Source organism: Glandiceps talaboti, chromosome 6, assembly GCF_964340395.1.
Source record: "Glandiceps talaboti chromosome 6, keGlaTala1.1, whole genome shotgun sequence".
Lineage (NCBI taxonomy): Eukaryota > Metazoa > Hemichordata > Enteropneusta > Spengelidae > Glandiceps > Glandiceps talaboti.
Window position 1 is genome coordinate 28,006,130 of NC_135554.1, and position 24,039 is coordinate 28,030,168.

General features: G+C 35.1%; 1 protein-coding gene across 1 annotated transcript in view; it reads left to right on the forward strand.

Moving 5' to 3' along the window:
- Positions 1-10,370: 10,370 nt before the first annotated feature.
- The window catches only part of LOC144436142 (ubiquitin carboxyl-terminal hydrolase 24-like), a 60,969-nt gene continuing 47,300 nt past the window's right edge, over positions 10,371-24,039 (forward strand). Inside the window, exons 1-8 of the mRNA XM_078124844.1 lie at positions 10,371-10,724; positions 11,978-12,167; positions 16,315-16,526; positions 17,322-17,483; positions 19,650-19,721; positions 19,941-20,081; positions 20,733-20,891; positions 21,799-21,913. Of these exons, the coding sequence (XP_077980970.1) occupies positions 10,455-10,724; positions 11,978-12,167; positions 16,315-16,526; positions 17,322-17,483; positions 19,650-19,721; positions 19,941-20,081; positions 20,733-20,891; positions 21,799-21,913 (1,321 nt within the window). The 5' untranslated portion in view covers positions 10,371-10,454. The remainder of the gene's footprint in view (positions 10,725-11,977; positions 12,168-16,314; positions 16,527-17,321; positions 17,484-19,649; positions 19,722-19,940; positions 20,082-20,732; positions 20,892-21,798; positions 21,914-24,039) is intronic.

Here is a 24,039-nt window from a genome sequence, read left to right on the forward strand (position 1 = left end):
GCCAATTCAGCTTCATGTACTATCCCAGCTGCCAATCCAGCTTCCTGTACTATCTCAGCTGCCAATTCAGCTTCCTGTACTATCTCAGCTGCCAATCCAGCTTCCTGTACTATCTCAGCTGCCGATCCAGCTTCATGTACTATCTCAGCTGCCAATCCAGCTTCCTGTACTATCTCAGCTGCCAATCCAGCTTCCTGTATTATCTAAGCTGCCAATCCAGCTTCCTGTATTATCTCAGCTGCCAATCCAGCTTCCTGTACTATCTCAGCTGCCAATCCAGCTTCCTGTACTATCTCAGCTGCCAATCCAGCTTCCTGTACTATTTCAGCTGCCAATCCAGCTTCCTGTACTATTTCAGCTGCCAATCCAGCTTCCTGTACTATCTCAGCTGCCAATCCAGCTTCCTGTACTATCTCAGCTGCCAATCCAGCTTCCTGTACTATCTCAGCTGCCAATCCAGCTTCCTGTACTATCTCAGCTGCCAATCCAGCTTCCTGTACTATCTCAGCTGCCAATCCAGCTTCCTGTACTATCTCAGCTGCCAATTCAGCTTCCTGTACTATCTCAGCTGCCAATCCAGCTTCCTGTACTATCTCAGCTGGCAATCCAGCTTCCTGTACTATCTCAGCTGCCAATCCAGCTTCCTGTACTATCTCAGCTGCCAATCCAGCTTCCTGTATTATCTCAGCTGCCAATCCAGCTTCCTGTACTATTTCAGCTGCCAATCCAGCTTCCTGTACTATCTCAGCTGCCAACCCAGCTTCCTGTACTATCTCAGCTGCCAATCCAGCTTCCTGTACTATCTCAGCTGCCAATCCAGCTTCCTGTACTATCTCAGCTGCCATTCAAGCTTCTTGTACTATCTCAGCTGCCAATCCAACTTCCTGTACTATCTCAGCTGCCAATCCAGCTTCCTGTACTATCTCAGCTGCCAATCCAGCTTCCTGTACTATCTCAGCTGCCAATCCAGCTTCCTGTACTATCTCAACTGCCGATCCAGCTGCATGTACTATCTCAGCTGCCAATCACGCTTCCTGTACTATCACAGCTGTCAAAGAAATTGGGTAGTCATGGCATTCGTTTTATACTCTCCATTTTGATCTATGTTTCCACCATGGTTCCTCGACACCGAAATTAACTTTGAAGGGGCTGAAAGGTGCTTTGACATACATTTGATGTCACAGCCTCAGAAACAAACATAAGCAAAAGTCAGTAAGGTAATATTGGAGCATCAAAGATTCGAGGACGTTGTCATCTTTAAGACTCACAATCGGGCATTGAATCGTCCATAGCACCAAAGCAGGTAAAACATTAAAGGTCATGCTAACAAATATAATTCTGAAAGAAAATAATTCAAGGGATGATATTGCAGTAAGAATACTTTGGAATTATCAAATATACACATAATAATTAGATTATTGTTATTCACAGGGATATACTTTTCATAATTAGCCAAATCAAGAACGAATAACATGTAAATAGAATGTGTTCGTCATCAGGATGAAGATTATTTGCTGATTTCTCCCAACGACTCTCTCATTGCAAGCAGGCAAATACAGTCAGATCAAAAGGTTTCTTTTTAAACCTACCCCGTTGTAACCATGTCAATCTCATCACTAAATCGACGAGAGGCATAATATTATACATACGTAAAAGTATGTGGAAGTATTGTCATCAGTCTTTTACATTCGCAACATTGTCACTTTTAACTTATTGTACCATTTGTCTCTCTGTTACCATTTTATGTTTTCTCTATGTGTGTGTGTTTCTCTCTTTGCTTCCCTGTCTGTCTGTCTGTCTGTCTGTCTGTCTGTCTGTCTGTCTGTCTGTCTGTCTGTCTGTCTGTCTGTCTCTCTCTCTCTCTCTCTCTCTCTCTCTCTCTCTCAAAATCAAAATCAAAATCAAAATCAAAATCAAAACTTTAATATGCAAGTAAGTAAGCAAGTAATATTCGTGTACACACGTCGTTACTTCCCAACCGTGACATAGTCAGGTATGAAAGTTAATCTTTGAACTTTGACGTAACTAATCACATATAAGCTATCCAAGATGGTGTATCAGATACTTTCTTTCACAATCAATATACGCAAGCATCTATATAGCACTTAACTTTCACCGACAACTCATATTTGCTAGAACCACAATGAAAAAACACTTTTGAATCTACAAAACTAACAACTATTGTAAATGGACATATCTCACTGAAGGTAGCTAAAACATCGGGCATACTAATCAAGGTAGATAAAAAAAACCATCGGGCATACTAATCAAGGTAAATAACAAAAACTATCGGGCATACTAATCAAGGTAGATAACAAAACCATCGGGCATACTAAACAAGGTAGATTCTGCGTTGAAAATAATCCTCTTTGCTTATGCACTCGTACACCCCTCCTCCCACCTCTTACCACTCCATCCATCTTCCCTCCTCCATTCTCCTCTTAGTCACATCATATGCATGTTCGAGCATAATATTCTCAACTCGATGATTATTACACTCGAGTAGTTTTCTATTATACTGTATTTGTTGATATTTCCAGATCCTTGTCAGACCATACATCATACCTGAAAGCCTTCAAAGCTGAAGTGACTTCCAAACGGATTTTGAAACGTAAGAGTTAATATCTGCACACAGCAACTAGTTGGTTGTTGTCAAAGAGATGCGTTTTTATTCCATTTTGATGCGACAGCTTCAAAACTAGCTAAACACGTTTCAATTCTAGACTGGTGTGTTTGTTCCTTAATACAGTTAGTATAATTCAAAGGCCCAAACACATGACGTAAGGGCAACTCTAACTAAATGGTAACCCTTGACCCGTGGTGGACAAAACACGTATTTTAAGAGAAGGGTAAATTGCGTCAAAATCCTATTTTGTTAACAGCTGTTACCAGTAGTGGTAGGACAGGAGAATTGTATCATATTCACGACTCATGTGGAAGTATTTGCAACTATGGGTTTATCGGATTTTCGATTTACCTGTGTCAGCTGCACTGTTTGCAGGAGTGTTTGAATAAAACATTTTTTTGAAGAGCTTGAATTAATTTTTGAACTTTTTACCCTTAACTAGGTCTCTGCAAGCTGCTGTCCCGTTTGTATGTACCATAAATTGTATCATACGTACGCATGTTAAGTATTTGTATCCCTACATGTACCCCCATTATAAATCTAATTTTGAAATGATAAAATGAATGACAGTTTTGTGTCCACTGTTTTTTCCATCACTACATAAATTTTTTTTTGAAATCTCTCTTGCAAATTATAGGGAATTCCTTCCTGTACACTGTCAGGGACACAGATTATAGTTGTAAATATAACAATATATATGTTTGCAATGACAGTTCATTGATAGTCCCAGACGGACTGTTTTGCGTCATTATCATTCATTTATTAAACTAACCACATGAGCGCCCTCACACAAATATGACAAAGACCTAAATCTTGTATCACATGACAGGATATGATGCGATAACACCTAGATATATTTTTTAGCCCTATCCAAGGATTAGATAGATGGAGAAGTGTTGTAGTAATCAACATGAGTGATTCGGTACTAGAGACAGTATAGTGGTGCTGGTAGTCAGGTTCACACTTCCATACATATTTTTCAAACATATGTCTTAATAAGGTTACGTCATCCAGTATTTATGATTTCTCTTTAATGTATTCAAAGAACTTGTTGAAAACTAAACGCAAAAGAAACTAATTTAAAACGTAAGCTTACTGAATTTATTCTTCTATATAGGTTATTTTTTTCTTAAAAACAAACGAAATATAATTAACCTCCACAGATGGCGCTAAGCTGCTTAACATTGATACTACAAAATATCTACACACGCATACAGTCAAGGTTATGGCAAAAAATGTCGACCGTTGAGGATATGTTCTAACCCACAGGCTGACCCTTACAAACAAATAACAAAATGATTTAGATAAATTGGTGGCAACAAATAAAGACACATATCCCTTTACTTCTATGTGACTGAATGGAGACATGATTTAGATAAATTGGTGGCAACAACTAAAGACACATATCCCTTTACTTCTACGTGGCTTTCTTCAATATTACTTGTAAACAGGATTTAAACGAAATTGGCAATATAAACACTACAATGTGTCTGTGATAGGCAGGAATTGGCTTGATTTTGATAAATGACCCTGAAGGTCAAGGTCAAAGATCGATGTCTCAAAAGCTAGCTTGCGCCTGATAATTTGGGGCAGACACTTGAATTTAGTCTCTATGTATTATAGTTTTCGAGTTATACTGTAAATATTGGTTTTTAACTACAAATATGGCCACCATTTGGTCAAATTTGCATATACCAAAAACAAATTAACGTGCACATGTCCCATATGATATGTCACCCTTGTGCCAAGTTTGAAAGAAATCGGAGAAGGACGGACGGAGCCCAGAGTAATAACCCTGGGGCTATTAAGGCCAGGGGAGAGGAAATGGAAAGGGGCGGTGGATAAGGGGAAAGCGAGATTGCAGAAAGACCATGATAGGAGAGCATTCACTCACAAAGTACGTGGTCAAAATTGGTCATCATAGCATTTTTTAGGTGTCCCACATTACGAAATGTAATTATTTACAGAAACATGCAAATTCATCCATAAAAGCTCCTTTCACGATTATAAAGCTGCACTTGACTGTGAAATATTTCTTTTGCAGCCTTATAGATTTCAACGTCGAAATACAGAGCCCTTTTCACGTCCGGGTCTAACTTCAATTCGTCGACCATTCGACGTGCTTTCACAACGTCATATTTGAAGCTTTCTTTGGGGCTTTTACATTTACTGTAAAATGGTAACTGGTAAACGTGCTCAAATAATTGGAAAGATAGATCGTAACTTTCAGTGATACCAATAACGGAAAACCAAGACTTTAAATTAGCAATAATGTACTTTAAGATGTCTTGCTTTTTCTTAGCGTCGACAAGATTCTTCAAAATTAAGCGATTTTCCATCCACGCAAAATTGTGCGTTCCTTCTTCTGCATTACCAAGAACTTGCCGACTCACGTTCAAATACTGCGGCTTGTCCCAAAAAAACTCAGGATTTAGCAAGAGCTGGTCAAATGTCAAACTATCTAGGAAGATGGCCCATTCCTTCACTGTCATCTGGTCGGCTTCTTTCAATCTGCAGATATGCGGTTTTTGTTTGCGACTACGGCACATGTCATAAGAAGCCACGACACGGTCGTACGGATCTCGTAAAATTGTGAAATACGAGCAAGGTTTGTCTATATACTCGCAAACGCCCATAGCCAAATCTCCCCAGTACATATCATTTGTGTAAACAATGTCACTGGAATTCAGCATATTTTTGTAGAAATTTCTCAACTGTTGTGGAACAGCACTATATAGACCAGTCGGTGTGGTTTTGTTCCAAGGTTCACGAAGACCTTTGATGCACTGTCTCATAGCTGTTCCGCCTGCTTTGGTATTGTGCACGAATACAATTGTGCCGTTCCTGTAATCATTGTTCGGTGGCCATTTCCGACCATTGGTTGATATCTCCCTCATGTAAAAATTCGGAAGTGTATTGCGTTTGGAGACCCATGGAACATCAGAATGCCATGGAAACCCCTGTTGACTGAATAAGAAATAAAACATACATGAAATGTGTTGTATAACAAATTGTGTGACACTACACCTTAGCTCTTAATAGCCAAGGCAAAGATATGATCCGGGATTCTTCGGCCTCAAGCCTTCACACAATGATTCGTCATTTTCACATTCTTGTTTACATTTCCCCATAGAGTACAGCTGTACAACGCAATGTCACCCTGCTAGTTCCGCAATTTGAGATAAAATTATTCATTTTGACGCTGAGGGCGTATGTTATTCGAATCACAATCGTATAACCTTTTATTTATTTGTGGTTTAAATGACCCCTAGGCCCTGTATATTACAAGGGAACGAGCAGAATTAACGGCAGCTGAGAAATGACGAGAAAATATGTGGGCCATGGAAAAAAATGGAGAGCAGGGGGGGGGGGGGGTTAAAATTCTGATGGTTTGAAGGGGGACATGAAATATTTTGCTCATAGTTTGAACCAAATTAAACCTTAAGAGCCGTCATTTTCCCTTGTACATTTTCAAAATTTCGATTACTATGGTTACTGTAATCTTCAAACACCATATAAATAATTGTTACATCTCCATAATGCAAGAGCGCGTTTTCCTTCGGTCTAACTGCTAATATAAATAACAATCTCAGCAGTGTTACCTTCGATGGGAGGGGGAGGGGGCTAAAAAAACTTTGACTAAAATAGTTTCTCCACGGGCACCTTAGCGTGCCCTTATTTGTTGACGTTTTATACATCAGATCTTAATTAAATTGTTTGTTACATTGCAAGTAACCAGATCAAGAATATAATTTTCATTCAAGAAAGACAAGTACCTCAGTGATCAAGGCATTATTTCAATTCTGGTGTTAATAATTGATGGGTTGGTTGGTTGGTTGGTTGGTTGGTTGGTTGGTTGGTTGAATCCGTGACATTAAGTGGCAAAGTGATATGCGATTTGATTTGTCATATTCAAAATCAATTTTTGCTTGGCCACTTAATGTCACGGATTGGTTGGTTGGTTGGTTGGTTGGTTGGTTGGTTGGTTGGTTAGTTGGTTGGTTGTTTGGTTGGTTGGTTGGTTGGTTGGTTGGTTGATTGGTTGGTTGGTTGGTTGGTTGGTTGATTTGATGATTGATTGATTGATTGATTGATTGATTGACTGATTGATTGGTTGGTTTATTGATTGATTGATTGATTGATTGATTGATTGATTGATTGATTGATTGATTGATTGATTGATTGATTGATTGATTGATTGATCGATCGATTGATTGATTGATTGATTGATTGATTGATTGATTGATTGATTGATTGATTGATTGATTGATCAACTTTTCATTCTTTCCATCACTATAGGCTGCTAAGGTGTCCTCTGTGTTTTCTTACTCTGAACGTATTGTGAATAGATACCTTTGCTGGAAATTACATATTGTTTTAGACATTTTTTGGATGTCTTTGTAATATTTAGTATACACAGATATGTACAGAGGGGCTGTAGCAGACACTAGGAGGATTATGATACCAGCTGACACCATTACATATTATACCCAGGATGTGTAACCTCTGACACCAAATATTACCAGAAGTTATAGCCGTTGTTTTTCGAACCAATATTAACTTGAACTTTTGACTCGGTCCGTTTGTGTTACTACAATGTACCGCGAGATAATATGGCTGTTTTTCTGAATCGCGTTCAGGGGGAGAAGGGACAGATTCTTCTTTTGCAACCCGTAATCTACTACGACAGTAAAAAAAGAAATGAAGCTTATATAATAAGCGCTTAAGCTTATAATGCCGTGAAAAGAGAGGGTGGGAGGCGGGGGGGGGGGGGAAGCATCGCCAGATTACATCTCATGAATGCCAAAACTCTTTCTTGATTTTTTGAAAAGTGAATTGCATGTGTACTGTAATTCTCATCTCGCGTGCCACTTTATATAAATATTGACATTCTGGATCAACGAAATAGCATAATTTTCCCCTCCTAGTACGTGTATCTAATACATATTTATTTACTTCCTCGTTTCCTAAAATCGCGTGTGTTTTGTAACTTCATATAGACCTGTAAGATAGTAATTATCGTCTGATATACAATAAACATTGCTACTCAAGGTCTGCTAATCTTATTGCTTTATATGTTGATATATTATAGACAGACAATATAGATTTGTTTCATATCGGCGAATTAGTTCCACGTCTGTGCGGCCTTCAGAATATTAACCGTCACATGGCACAATTCCAGATTAAAGCATATTCACAAATTTAAATTAACCATCTTTTGTGATCACCTACCTTTTTGCATCGATGTCCTCTTTGTGAAGTTTAGAGTGGGCAAGTGACAGAAGACTAACGTATGCACATACTCCTAAAAAAGCAAACACAGTAACGATAACAAGTTTGCAAGAGCTTGCTATCGTGTACATCGGTATAGTCCGTATGTGGATAAATTGTTCCATCATCCTGACTGCTCACAACAGGTGGCGGCTATACCATAAAGGTCATAAAATGGAGAACTGAGATTGGTAATTGTCAATGATCTGCCAGTTCATTCACTGTGTCCCAGTGTCTACACAGTATCTATGTAGATAAGTTTCACTTTTAAGAGTGAATGTCGTCTTCTCTCACCATCATAATTAACTATGCTCGCTATATAGCTAATGGTGTTTTTGTAAAGTGAAAACCACTCTATAGTCAGACGTTTTGCATCCCCATATAGATCACTTCCGGGGAAATATACACCCAATACGTTCATTGAAATACTCATGCAGCTGTTACATTGTCGGATGGGATTATTGCAATAAACACATATTCAACGTAGATTTTAAAACACAAAGTAAAAATACAAGTGATTGTTGAATATACCAGTCTTCATTTACATGATGTCGATTGCAGTGACCTATTTCTAGATTGATACCATCAATCCAGAGTCACTATACACGTCGAATTTATTTATTTATTTATTTATTTATTTATTTATTTATTTATTTATTTATTTATTTATTTATTTATTTATTTATTTATTTATTTATTTGAGATGTCTACAGGATTACCCCATTTACAGACACTCTGAAATTGGAAAGACTAAAATACATACAATATTTACAAAACTAGTAAAAATAGAAATAAAATAAATTAAAAGATGATCAAAATTGCCGAAATTGCGTTAAGTTCACACACCAACTATTTCATTTAGGACATCTTTTCTAAAAGTACTGAGACTTGAAAATATGTCAGTGTTTTGCAAGGTGTTGATAAAATTGAAGGTCCTAGGTAAAAACGAGTTTTTCCTTTGAATAAAATTAAAACGTGCCATTTTAACTGTGTATTGGGAAAGGAGATTCCTGGATGGTACATGAAACAGCCATTTAAGCATTTATATTAAAAAGACTGCATCCAGCAATTTCCTACGAGATTGAAGACTTTGAATATTAAAATACTGACAAAGATTACTGCAATCGAGGTTTACTCCTTTACCAGGGAACGATTTTCCAAAATAAAGGTAGTTGAGGAATTTATGCTGGACCCTTTCAATTTTAGTGATTAAATACTTCTGATGGGGTGACCAAACTTGTGGACAATACTCTAGTTGACTCCGTATAAGCGATTTATATAAATTAATGATACAAGAACTGTCATGGAAATGCTTGCAGGTACACTTTATCAAACCAACTAGCCTGTAAGCCTTTAGGACGATGTTCTGAATGTGTAACTCCCAGCTTAAATTAGTTGAATTAGGCAGCACGATGTTTTGCATGTCTCATACGGTACATCTTGTTATACATTACATATACAGACTAAGACAGCGTGCAGACATTTAGAATAATTTATCATATCTCAAGGAACACAAATCAACATCTCTGTCTGATATGATGAAACCAGGAAGGTTCAAACATATACTGTTTATTTGTGTTCACAGTGAGATAAAATGTAATTTGTGTATTTCATGACAAAAACGTCGTACCGCCTAATCATTGAAACAAATAGATGACAAATACTGTTGTTGTTGTTGTTGTTGTTGTTGTTGTTGTTGTTGTTGTTGTTGTTGTTGTTGTTGTTGTGGTTGTTGTTTTGTTTTGTTTTGTTTGTTTTTTTGTTTTGGGGGTTATCAAAACCTTGTATAAGCTTCATATAGCTTTACTTTAAGAAAAACAAAACATAGTACAAGTCCGTGTTTTATTGCAACTTGATAAATTGAAAAATATGTATACACTAGTCATCACTACGTCATGTCCGGTCTTCGCTGCATCTGTCGCCTTTCCATTCCTCACATATATGTATACATAGTTTGATTATTTGTGTTTACTTCTGATTACAAATAATATAATTTCTTTTATTTAGCTGGTTTACTATCAAACCATTTTCTGTGCGTACGATATCAAACTTTTAAAACCATGTTATGTTGTGTTGCAGTTGTTGTTAATGATGATGTTGTGGTTATTGTTGTTGATATTGTTTTCTATTTATTGAAGTAACAAACATTGCTTGACATTGTGTATAAGTAGAAAAGCCGCATAGTAAAGTTGAAAATAAAATGTCAACATAAATACGTGTTATAATTTGTAAACTCTCTCGACATTACAATAATCTAAAAACTATATTATCATGGGGAAAAGGTTAGAATGAAAATTGACGATAAATTATATAATGTTTCAAATGTTTTGATTTGGAAAGAACACTACCACACACTGAGTGATGACCTTAGATGTCACCTAAAATACCGCGCCACCAACGACAAGAATATGAAATTCTTTCAAAGTTTCCCATGAGTCCCTCTTCCAACATGGCTGAAACAGGAAGAGGGAAGTGTTGAATTTCTGTGAAGTTCGGGAGTTTTCAGAAAGAATTTATTTACCTCTGCTGTCAGTCGGAAAAGACGTGAAAGGAGAAAATGGAGCCGAATGAGGAGCACGTGCAGACCCTTTTAAATATGGGGTTTTCAGATGTTAGTGAGATACGCAAAGCGTTGCGCTTGGGCAGAAACGATGTCAATGAGGCAGTTGCTATTTTAACGAATGAACAACCTGGTTCAAGTTATGACACCTTAGACGATGTAGAAATGAAAGACATGCAAGGGACAAGTTCGACAACACATGGAGGGGGTACAGGTGGAGATCCACCCCCTCCAAGCTACGATGAAGCGGTGGAACCGGTTTCTGAAGTAAGGACATGTTTCATATTGCAAATCAAGTGTGATAATGCCATGTTACAGGTGTGAGTTGCGTGGGCGAGGTGGTTATGTGGGCATTGCCACCTACCCAAAATATAGCATTTAGTATGTTCGTGCGGGTACTGTTTAGCAAATGCAACGACCAGAGCAACAGTAGTTTGGTGATTTATAATAATTTGTATGTTATTGGATATCTCCATCAAACACGTGTTATCTAATTTAGAGGTCTGCAGCGTCACCAGGTTGAACAGAATGGGAGTTACCACGATTCACACAAAACAAACCCTGGCCCCATCTCGTGTATGTAGTTTCGTTTTCAGTGCAGGATCAATTTGACAATTCTTAAAAATCTCAGAGAAAAGTCATAAAATGTCTACTCCTCATACATTTTCTACACACAAATAACTCGTTAAGCAGTATTCATGCTAAAATAAATGGCGAGGTGACATACATCGTTTTGTATTTACACACGTGACTTGGTCAAGTTGGTGTCACCGTTCATGAATAACTCATCACAACAGTGGGGTATCAGCTTTGGAAAGGTTATACTAGTATGCAGATGTAGCTGCAATAATTGTAGCGTTTGATGTGATTTTGAGGGCTTTTTCGTCTGTTTTTGTGGGGGTTTTTTCTGTTCCGATGGTTAACCCGAATCAAACGCTACAATTCCCCTAACGCAAACGCAAATTGCTATTCAGGGTTTGAATTTAAAATTTGGACCATTCATATGTACAAGGAAGACCTGTTTGTGCTCCCCCTCCTATTTGTGTGTTATTTTTCATTTGATGTATATTAACTGCCAATTCAGAAAGGCTATTAGTTTCAATTGGGTGACACACTGTTTTTCACATCTTATTCAATCTTTTTGTTACAAATTATAAAAACAAAATACAGATACTTATATGCACACACATGAAATGTTACATTTTATCTCACTGTAAACACAAATAAACAGTTGTTTTTTTTGTGTTTGAATCTTCCTTGTTTCATCCAACAGTGAAGTTGATTTGTGTTCACATTAAAATAACATGTATCATTTTATATATTTGCACAATGTCTATTCAAAAAGAACCTCAAGACATATCTGTTCTCCAGAGCAATCAAACTATAGTAATACAGTGCCTCTGAACTCTACATCGTATGGAAACTGGTGCTTTATAAATTCACTGATTGATTGATTGATTGATTGATTGATTGATCATTGTGATTTGGTAGTATAACAGTATCTTTGAATTGGTTTTCAGGAAGATCAGGGCCAAAATGGTCATGACAAAGTAGATGAAGAATCCAGTGCAGCTGTATCCAAAGAATTTCCTACAACAAATCTGTATGAACTTGAAGGCAGGGTTTTCACAGAGCAGTGGTCCATTCCGTACAAACGAGAAGAATCCCTTGGCAAATGTCTACTAGGAGCAACAAGACTAGCTAATGAAGGTAAGAATAGAAAATATATGATAATAAGTCTGAACGTAGTCACAGGTCTTCAATTCTGATTAATCAGTGATAATGTGTATTAATAATTTTCCTCCAAAGTTGCATGATATCCCAATGGTACTTAGTTCAAATGTCTAGATCTCTCTTATGGTGGTACAGACGTGATTTGATACCAAGGGTACATCTAGACTATATGGTACTTAGTTCAAATCTTAAGATCTCTCTTATGGTGGTACAGAGATGATTTGATACCAAGGGTAGATCTAGACTATATGGTACGTAGTTCAAATCTTAAGATCTCTTTTATGGTGGTACAGAGATGATTTGATACCAAGGGTAGATCTAGACTATATGGTACTTATTTCAAATCTTAAGATCTCTTTTATGGTGGTACAGAGATGATTTGATACCAAGGGAAGATCTAGACTATATGGTACTTAGTTCAAATCTTAAGATCTCTCTTATGGTGGTACAGAGATGATTTGATACCAAGGGTAGATCTAGACTTAGTTTGATACTAAGGGAAGATCTAGACTATATGGTACTTAGTTCAAATCTTAAGATCTCTCTTATGGTGGTACAGAGATGATTTGATACCAAGGGAAGATCTAGACTTAGTTTGATACCAAGGGAAGATCTAGACTATATGGTACTTAGTTCAAATCTTGAGATCTCTTTTATGGTGGTACAGAGATGATTTGATACCAAGGGAAGATGACATGGATACAGATAGTGATGACAGTACTACAGAAGTGATGACATAGCTACAGATAGTGATGACAGTACTCGTATTCAGAACATCAAAAGTGATGACATGGGAAATTTGCATGACAAAGCTATAGTGTAGTTAGCTATTATACATTGAAACTCACTATACATACAAGTTCACCAATATTAATAAGGCTATTCATCAAATCACCATTTTCATTAATTTTCTAATGAATGCCATGGGCAAGGTTTTCCCCAGAGTCCAGACCTTTATATAGTGGTGGGTTTTAGCTTGAAGTACAATGTATCTTGTGACTTGTCACATTAGAAGTGAATAAACATACTAATGTACATGATGTACCTGTTTGCAGTGTGAATTTGGTAAAACTTGTAGTTGCCCATACATTCAGCATAGTGTTTTTGCTAAGGTTGGGGAACTCTGGTAACAAAGAGCTAGAGAACAGATATAACTGATAAAGTTTCCTTTACACTTCTGAAGTTCACCAAAATTGTATCAATAGGGAACCCCACTCACGTGACTATGAAACTGGGATAGATTTAACCTACTTACTGCCCATAACAACAGTACATGTATTATATACCAGAAGTAATAAAACAAGATATAGTAGTAATAACATCCTTAATAAAGTTAATATTGTGCATAATAATAATGATCATATGACTATAGTAATAATGATAATGATCATATGACTATAGTAATAATGATCTGATCACATGACTATAATAATAATGATCTGATCATGTGACTATAATGATAATGATCATGTGACTATAGTGTACTATTGTAATTCAATTGAGATGAATAAGTCTTATTAGTTTTATCAGAAGGTAATAAACTTGCAGTAAAACAAGAAAGAGGTCATAAACTGTTTTTCATTGAAGCTGTGAAAGATTTATTGATTTAATTGATGTAAAGTATGTATAATTCCTTTGTACTATAAGATGGACATTTTTCTTCTGTCCCATTTTGACAAAAATCATTGATAACTCTTAATTTTGTTTGTGATTTTGATTTTATGCAAAAAAAAAATGAATATACGCAATGTACATTGTAAATGTAACTTTCTTAATTCAAACAGTGAATGATTGAAATAGGTCATGTGTAATGTTACCTGTACAATACTACAGGACATTCACATGTGCCATACATGTACCTTGTACATGTACATGTCAGATGAAATGAAATCTAATTTGAGAAATGTGTACTCAGAAAGCAATGTGAACATAGATACATGTATCCATCCACATCTATTCCTATGTACATGTATAATGCTACTGTCACCTTTTCGTCAAATATAACCATCAGGCTTTGAATTATTTGTACCTGCAGTACAATTATGTCATGCTAGGGAGTCAAAATAGAACATTAAGGTCAGGACTTATTCTCATACATATGATTTATACATGTAGTAATGCGTGTGTAGTACATGTAGCAAAATCCATGGTGTCAACCAAGAAACTAAATGATTGTGATTTTTATGACTTGCACAGGTTGTAAACTTTCATGGTGTCAACCAAGAAACCAAATGACTATGATTTTTATGACAAGCCTAGGTTGTAAAATTCATGGTGTCAACCAAGAAATAATAACTTTATTACTATTTTATAAATGTGAATATTGTATGTGAAAGACCAGCACTGAAGGGTCAGTGATTTATTTGTTTCAAATACAAACACTCAATTCTATACTGTAGTCTGTACCTAACTAGTTTATCAGGATTCACTGCCAGCTGGTGCAATCATTTAGAGTTCACAGATGGGCTATGTAATTTATGTGATCGTGGGGCTAGGATTCAGGGGTCATGAAAGTAATCATATTTTTATTATTAAACAAGTTGCTCATTCCTTGTCATCTGTTATTTGTGAATTGTTGCCTTTCACTTTCTTTTTTGGAGTAAATGTAATGTGTAAATAAGAAATATTTCTAGCAATAAATACATGAAATAAAAATGTAGTTGTTTGACAACCAAGCGAACCGCTGTGTTTATTACAATGTAGAATGTTTTACCTGATGAACATACATTGTATATAAGCCCCTCCCCCCCCCCCCCAAAAAAAAAAAAATGTTTCTGGTCAGCGTGTGCATCACACCAATATACCCATTCGTCGGTCTTTTATTTCGTGCCTGTCCAGCCCACGCAGTCTGCTGATCCAGGGGGAACTGGTGTTGCAGTGCTGGAAATATGAATCAAAATGTTCCAAATTGTCATTATTTTCCCCAAGTTTTCATAACTTATGCTAGAGGAGCTGAGGTATAATTATTCCCCAATATTTTTCTTCATTCAGCCAGAAAATACTCGTGACCTAAGGCTTTGTCACTACTTGTCTCGTGACAAATGACTAGACCCCTTAGGTCACTCATATTTTCCTTGGCTGACCGAAGGAAAATATTTGGGAATACTATCTAAACATGCCGTTGACATATTGTCTAAAAGATTTAGACATTTTATGTGGCACTGATTAACAGCTAGGGTGTGTACATACATAAAACAGTCATATGGTTGACTGTCGGACTCTGGTCTCTACCACTGTGGTCGCCATGTTGTAACTTAGTATATCAACTCATTGTAGAATTTTGATATTACCACACTTAAATCTCTTCATATGAAAAATACACAATATTCATTTGCATTAGAATAGGGGATGTCATACATTGTATACATTAATACATGAATAATTATGATTTCATTTAGATAGACAGCATTCTACATCTTGTTCCTACAATTCAATTTACAATGTGTACTTTTTGTAGTTCAATTTCTCATAGAATTGCAGTGTTCTGTTATCAAATCAACTAAGTCTTTATGATCTAGATACATATGTACATGTATACAGATGTTCAAGTCATTCATCAAGAAAACAACAGGTGCAGATAGCTGTCAAACAGTTAACAGCTTTGTACTAAATTATGAAAGTCTTCTCCATATTTTAATTGTTTTCACAAACAATGTGTGTTAAATGTAAATGGCCAGCTGAGTTAATAGGATTTTTTATTCCTGAGTGGTTTAGGAAATACTAGTATACTGACTTGAAATACTCATGTACAAAAAATAGTGATTACATGTACATATAGAATCATGTATATTGCATAAAATATCATGTTTAAGATCAGCAAATGTACTATATAGCAGTAACGTATGAAAAAACTCAAAAGTTATCAGATACCAGACTTGGCCGCTAGTGTTGGCATTGATTGTTGAATTGGACTTTCCAAAGAGTGTAATTGTTTATATACAAGGGTTTTATCAACTGAGTTTATCTTGAAAATTGCAGTTGTGTCTATTCCTTTCACACATTGGTCATTTGAATTTGATAGTAATAAATCTATCCAATGTCTGTTTTCTAACATTGTGTCTGTTTTAATTGATGTAATTTATACCTTAATGGATTCTATCTAATTGTTTTCTCTATTCTCTAGGTTTGATGGATGCTGATGAAAACTGTATGAGGTTCATTGACAGATGTATGCCTGAAGCTTTCAAGAAGTTGATGACGTCTGGTGCTGTTCATCGGTGGGGAAGTGAAATACAGGATGGAATATATTATATGTTACAGTTGTTAATAGATCTTATAGCAACAAGATTAAAGCATGACCCCATACCTGTTGGTTTGCTTAATATACTAGGAATGGTAAGTGTTGTTATGGTAACATTGGTTGAATTAGTCAAATTGAAAGATACTCATGATAATGATGATGATGATATACGATGATATGATGATGATGAGATGATATACGATGATGATGATGATGATGATGATGAGATGATATACAATGATGATGATGATGATAATGAGATGATATACGAAGATGATGATGATGATAATGAGATGATGTACAATGATGATGATGATGATATGATATACGATGATGATGATGAGATGATATACGATGATGATGATGATGATGATGATGATGATGGTGATGACGACAATGACGATAATGATGATGTTGGTGGTGTTGACAACGTGATGCCATTATTATGTTGATATGTACATGTGATAACGCCAAACAAAATATGTTTGAAAATATTGTGTACAGTGCATAGTTTGATGGAAATTATTGAAATATGTGCAGATCAATCTTTTTCAGACAGCTTGTCCAACATTGTACATTGTATTATGGCTTTGAAATATGTCTAATAATTAATGTTCATAAAAATGAAGATATACACAGTTAACATTAACTTACAGTCATTACCACTCCAGATTTGTGTGATATGTATGTTTTTGTTTTGTTTTGTTTTGTTTTGTTTTGTTTTGCTTTGCTGTTGTTGTTTTTCTCTGAGGACAAAACTCGATTAGTTGTTTCGTCAACTATTTTTGCCCTCATTAAAATAAAGTATTATTATTATTATAAAGTATTATTATAATTACCACTTTACATTGGAAGTGATGATGTTAATCTGTTTTCTATTTGATCCACAGGCATTTGATCCTGAAACAGAGTTCCATTTTAAAAACAGAGCCAAGCGATGGGACAGAATCAAATATGAAGACATCTTTGGTCCTAACCAAAGCTATGCAGTGTGCCCTCCATTTAGTACATACAGAGAACCATATGGTTGGCTTGTTAATCTTATTAACAGGGTAAGGAAATAGCAAATTAACCGAGTTTTAGCATTTAATGTGTATGTGTATTCCCTAATTTATTTCCACTAACGAAAAAAAATGTTTGGTTCTGGTTACCCGACCCCACCTAGTTTTTCACACCAACCCTAAACTTATTTTTATGTATTTGGGATAAAAAATATTAAAGTCATGAAACTGACATCAACTGAAAAAGACAATATAAAAGTGTTCTTCCAATCTGTAATGGCTGTACATTTGATGAGAAGAAACCAATAACACAGAGACCATATGGAAAACAACAGAAAACATAACTAACTGAACTAGACACTCACACATGAAAAAAAAAATCTACCTACCCCACCTATTCTAAAATTGAGCACAATTCGAACCACATAATTTTTTTATTAGGCCTAATAACTAGGATATTACATTTCCTAAAAGTAACTACAGTAGAAAATTACAATGTAGCAGGTAAACAATATGTCTGTTTCTATGAATTCTATTTATTTTGCTGTTACTTATTTATTTATTTATTTATTTATTTATTTATTTATTTATTTACTTTATTTTTTGTGGTTAGATTCTATAAAGTCTCTAAACAAACATTATGTGAAAAGTTTATGAAATAAGTTTATAGACTTCTACAAAAATTCCACCAAAAATTCCTTAGAACTTTTTCGTAAAGGGACAATGGTACTTTTTGTTCGAGTGAAATTTCCCTTTTTCAGTAGCACACTTCCTTGCCCTACACTGTGAAATTTGAGAAGAGAAGTCCTTAGATATGATGAGCAGAAATTGCTCAAAGTAAATAAATAAAGAATTGAATTGAATACATCTGACTGCTTCACAAAGATCAAAAAGCAAGTTTGCAATAACTGCTTTATAATATCCACTATTGCCCGGTATATTATGTCAATTCATACACAAGTTCTCTTCTTCCACTTTTGATTGAGAAACAGGTATGTTTCAAAATCACCTGTCCTTCTTCAGTGTCTAAATGGATCTGACAGAATGATCCAGATCTAATGGAGGTGTTGAGTAACCAGAGGTGTGAAAAGGTTAGCTTCAATATATGTTCAGGTGTGAAAGTACTTGTCAGTTATGTAAATCTCAATCAAAAGTGGAAGAAGAGAACTTGTGTATGAATCTTAATGCTTCCATGATGAATATACATAGTATTATATTATGTAAATGTTGTGAAATTGGTCAGCTATTCACTCAGTAACTGTGACCATAGACCCTCCACCCACATAGACCCTCCATCCATGAGGGTCTATGCTGTGACCAAACTAAATGTAAGAACTATGCAGAAATTGTAAATTGAATAATGTTGATAGTTTCTTTATCTATGAAATCATCAATACTAAAATAATGCCATTGGGATGAAAATGTTTTGTAGAGTGGGGCTTTGCATAATGTCAAAAGAAGATTTTATGCAAAGCTTACATGTACTGTGATAGAGCTGTAGATATAGGTAACAAATAATTGCTTAATCACTTGAAAGCAAGCTACAATTGAAATAATAAAAATTCCAATGAAAGGAAAATTTATAAGAGGACAGATTTTTATATGTCATTGAATGATTTATTCCTGATCACTATAGTGCAAGTCAGTTTACAAGTATAAAAGGCTATAGGAGTGTGAATATCCAGTGTATACTCATATAAGAGGCTATAGGAGTGTGAATATCCAGTGTATACTCATATAAAAGGCTATAGGAGTGTGAATATCCAGTGTATACTCAAATAAAAGGCTATAGGAGTGTGAATATCCAGTGTATACTCATATAAAAGGTGTTCTTCTCTTTCATTTAAAACTGTACTAGGTGTAAGTAGAGGGACAACCAACATTATATTCACTTGAAAATTGTTAAAATACCCATACTAGACATCGTACATGTTAATTTGGTGTTGATTTTATCCATAAGTAGAACAGTAACATGTCAAAATCATTATTGCGTTAGCGGCACTGATTTTTGGGTGATTTATTATGTCTACAGTTACACAAATATGTTTACCTACAGATGATTCAGTATGTTCAACGTTTACTATATTATGAGTAAGTCATTAATCCTAACAATGTCTAATGATAAATATATATCAATATTTAATATCTAACAAAATAGTTTTTAAAAAATTTCTTGTTGACAGCTTTAAATTTTCATTTTTCATTTCTTTTGAACAGTTTGCAGAAAAAGAAGGATTTGAATCCTGCAGTACTAGAATGTTGGAATCAACAGATGAACTAGATGCACCAGTAAGTCAGTTTGAACCTGTATAGTTGTATTTTAGGATACAACTTTAGAGGGAGAGAGGGAGGGAGGGGGAGGGGGAGGAGGAGTGTGAATGACTTAGTGAGTGTGTATTATGGTCTCACAAGTCTGGAAATGGCATTTGATGTCACATTTCTTTGAGTAGTACATGATATAGTTGTGTACCATGAAGTGCTGATACAATCATTGTAATTACATTACAGTTGATGGCAGCATTACTGTATCCATTTGGATTATGTGCTGAATACCTGAATGCACAGAAAGTTTCAACTATACTGCAACCCATGATGGAAAAAGCTATCAAGTATGTACAGGAACTAGAAGAAAATGATCTCAAACACAAGGTAGGTACAAACTGTATAACTACCTAATTGTTCTATCACAGTTAGAGGTGCCACTCTCTCTCCTCAGTACAGTAACCTGTGACATTTCAGCCACATGTGCTTTTTGAAATAGTTAAAAGAAATATTGAGTAATCTCTCCCCCTCCCCCCCCCCTCAGTACAGTAACCTGTGACATTTCAACCATGTGTGCTTTTTGAAATAGTTAAACGAAATATTGAGTAATCTCCCCCCCCCCCCCCCCCCCCCCCTCCTCGGTACAGTAACCTGTGACATTTTTTTGAAATAGTTAAAAGAAATATTGACTAAGCCCGAGCTTCGCCTAACACGTCAACAAAAGGTCAGCCCTATGTGGTCGATGAGGGCGCACAGTACAGGGATACTGGGATACGAGTACAATTATGCAGTAGATACAAACAAAACAACCCAACTTTTAGCTATTTATGCGAAGCTCTGAAGACTGTGAGAGAGTCTAGATTGTTACCATAATTCTTCCCCTTTGTCATCAGGGTTTCTAAAAGTTAAACATCAGCATAAAAACACTAATAGAACACATCAAATAACAATCAAGTTGATAAAGGTTTGATTACAATTACATGATGATGTATATATAGCTTATTAATGTTTACTGGTATTCTCCTTTTATTTTATAAGAAATCTGGCAGTGTGTCTGATCTGCTATCTTCAATGAAGTTATTGTGCATGCATTTATGGACCCAAGATGTGACAGCAATTGATGATCTCAGACTAGATATTGCACTCAGGATGCTGAAATCGCCACATTTTAATGCAAAAATGAATAGTTTAAAAGAGGTGAGTGATGTAGCGTAGTGGTTAGTGCACAGGATTAGCAGGTTCGAATCCCACTGGAAACAGGGGATTTTTCTGTGACCGACCAAACCCAGGGTGAGTGTTCTACAAACTTGAATTACTATTGTCAAGTATGTGTACGGTTTACACCAATGCATGGGTAGCAGTGTTTTTGGAGTCTACAGTCACAGATGCCTACAAAATTTAAAGAGAAGATAACAGCTGAAAGTCCAGTTCTATGTTATATTTATCTGATAATGGTGGTAGAATAAATTTGCTTGACAAGGCAGAATTTAAGATACCATCATGTGATGTCATGAAAACAAACCTGACAGAGATTTTTAGGCCAATGATCTGTTTTATTTTCACCATTTCTTGCAACAAGAGTAGTACTTGACTGAATGCATTTGAGTGACATAAAATGATAGGATAAAACCTTCCCATCATCACTTGTACTTGTCAAGTTACCTAGTTGTCTTAAGAAATATTCAGTCAGCCATGTGAGGCTAAATAACTGGGTAGATTACAACTCACATGGCAAAATTGCTTGACAAATGATAGTGATTTGGACAATACCAAGTCTTGTCAAATTCATCATGATATTTTCTAAACACTAAAGTGACAGCCCTGCGGTGACAGTGTCTAGGATTTCATAGAGATATTTAGCTACTCCAGTAAACTCTAAAAGTAATCTTACTGTGGAACTACATATAGTAGTTTGCCAAGTAATTTAGCAATATTACAGACTATTAGGTATGCCATGCCATTCCACTCTCATCATCATCATCATGACCTCGTTCTGTGAGTGATGGCTGATAGGTAAGGCTCTAAATATCATATCTGATATATGGCTGCCCATTGAAGTCTTAAAAAGAACAGCTGTTCATTCTGTATCATACTTTGCTTACAGGTGACAAAACTCATAGATGATTCATCATCTACAAGGACGGTGAAAAATGCAATTCCTTCAGAGAAAATATTAGATTGGTTGGTTGACCATAAAGTCTTATCAATTGCCTTAGAAGGTAAGTCACAGTCAGAGTTCAGAAGTGTACATGTATGTCCATGATTCACTCCAAGGTTCTCATATTAGTGCTATCTTAGTGGAACTGTGAGGATATAGGTACCTGTTGTATTGTTTTCTTCAGGACCAACTCTATGTAAAACCCCACATTTTGATCTTAATTTGAAATGGGCCGTACAAGGCTAATCAAGATTAAATATGCTGTTAGATGTCTGTACTATGCTGGAGGGAGTTTCATCTCTTCACTACCTCAGGTGGAAGCTGTCCATTGAATATTGATGAAGTTTTGTTTTGTCAGCAAAGTTAGTGGTAACAATGGAACAATTATGAATATGAGTATCACAAAGTGGTAACTTTGGAACAATTATGAATATGAGTATCACAAAGTGGTAACTTTGGAACAATTATGAATATGAGTATCACAAAGTGGTAACTTTGGAACAATTATGAATATGAGTATCACAAAGTGGTAACTTTGGAACAATTATGAATATGAATATCACAAAGTTAGTGGTAACAATGGAATAATTATGAATGAGTATCACAAAGTTAGTGGTAACAATGGAATAATTATGAATGAATATCACAAAGTTAGTGGTAACAATGGAATAATTATGAATGAGTATCACAAAGTTAGTGGTAACAATAGAACAATTATGAATATGAATATCACAAAGTTAGTTGTAACAATAGAACAATTATGAATATGAATATCACAAAGTTAGTTGTAACAATAGAACAATTATGAATATGAATATCACAAAGTTAGTGGTAACAATGGAATAATTATGAATATGAATATCACAAAGTTAGTGGTAACAATGGAACAATTATGAATATGAATATCACAAAGTTAGTGGTAACAATGGAATAATTATGAATATGAATATCACAAAGTTAGTGGTAACAATGGAATAATTATGAATATGAGTATCATAAACTTGGTGGTAACAATGGAATAATTATGAATATGAATATCACAAAGTTAGTGGTAACAATAGAACAATTATGAATATGAATATCACAAAGTTAGTTGTAACAATAGAACAATTATGAATATGAATATCATAAACTTGGTGGTAACAATGGAATAATTATGAATATGAATATCACAAAGTTAGTGGTAACAATAGAACAATTATGAATATGAATATCACAAAGTTAGTTGTAACAATAAAACAATTATGAATATGAGTATCACAAAGTTAGTGGTAACAATGGAATGATTATGAATATGAGTATCACAAAGTTAGTGGTAACAATGGAACAATTATGAATATGCATATCACAAAGTTAGTGGTAACAATGGAACAATTATGAATATGAATATCACAAAGTTAGTGGTAACAATGGAACAATTATGAATATGCATATCACAAAGTTAGTAGTAACAATGGAACAATTATGAATATGAATATCACAAAGTTAGTGGTAACAATGGAATGATTATGAATGAGTATCACAAAGTTAGTGGTAACAATGGAATAATTATGAATGAGTATCACAAAGTTAGTGGTAACAATGGAATAATTATGAATGAGTATCACAAAGTTAGTGGTAACAATGGAATAATTATGAATGAGTATCACAAAGTTAGTGGTAACAATGGAATAATTATGAATGAGTATCACAAAGTTAGTAGTAACAATGGAATAATTATGAATGAGTATCACAAAGTTAGTGGTAACAATGGAATAATTATGAATGAGTATCACAAAGTTAGTGGTAACAATGGAATAATTATGAATGAGTATCACAAAGTTAGTGGTAACAATGGAATAATTATGAATGAGTATCACAAAGTTAGTGGTAACAATGGAATAATTATGAATGAGTATCACAAAGTTAGTGGTAACAATGGAATAATTATGAATGAGTATCACAAAGTTAGTGGTAACAATGGAATAATTATGAATGAGTATCACAAAGTTAGTGGTAACAATGGAATAATTATGAATGAATATCACAAAGTTAGTGGTAACAATGGAATAATTATGAATGAGTATCACAAAGTTAGTGGTAACAATGGAATAATTATGAATGAGTATCACAAAGTTAGTAGTAACAATGGAATAATTATGAATATGTATATCACTTATGTTGTGCAATACATGCAAATAGTATTTA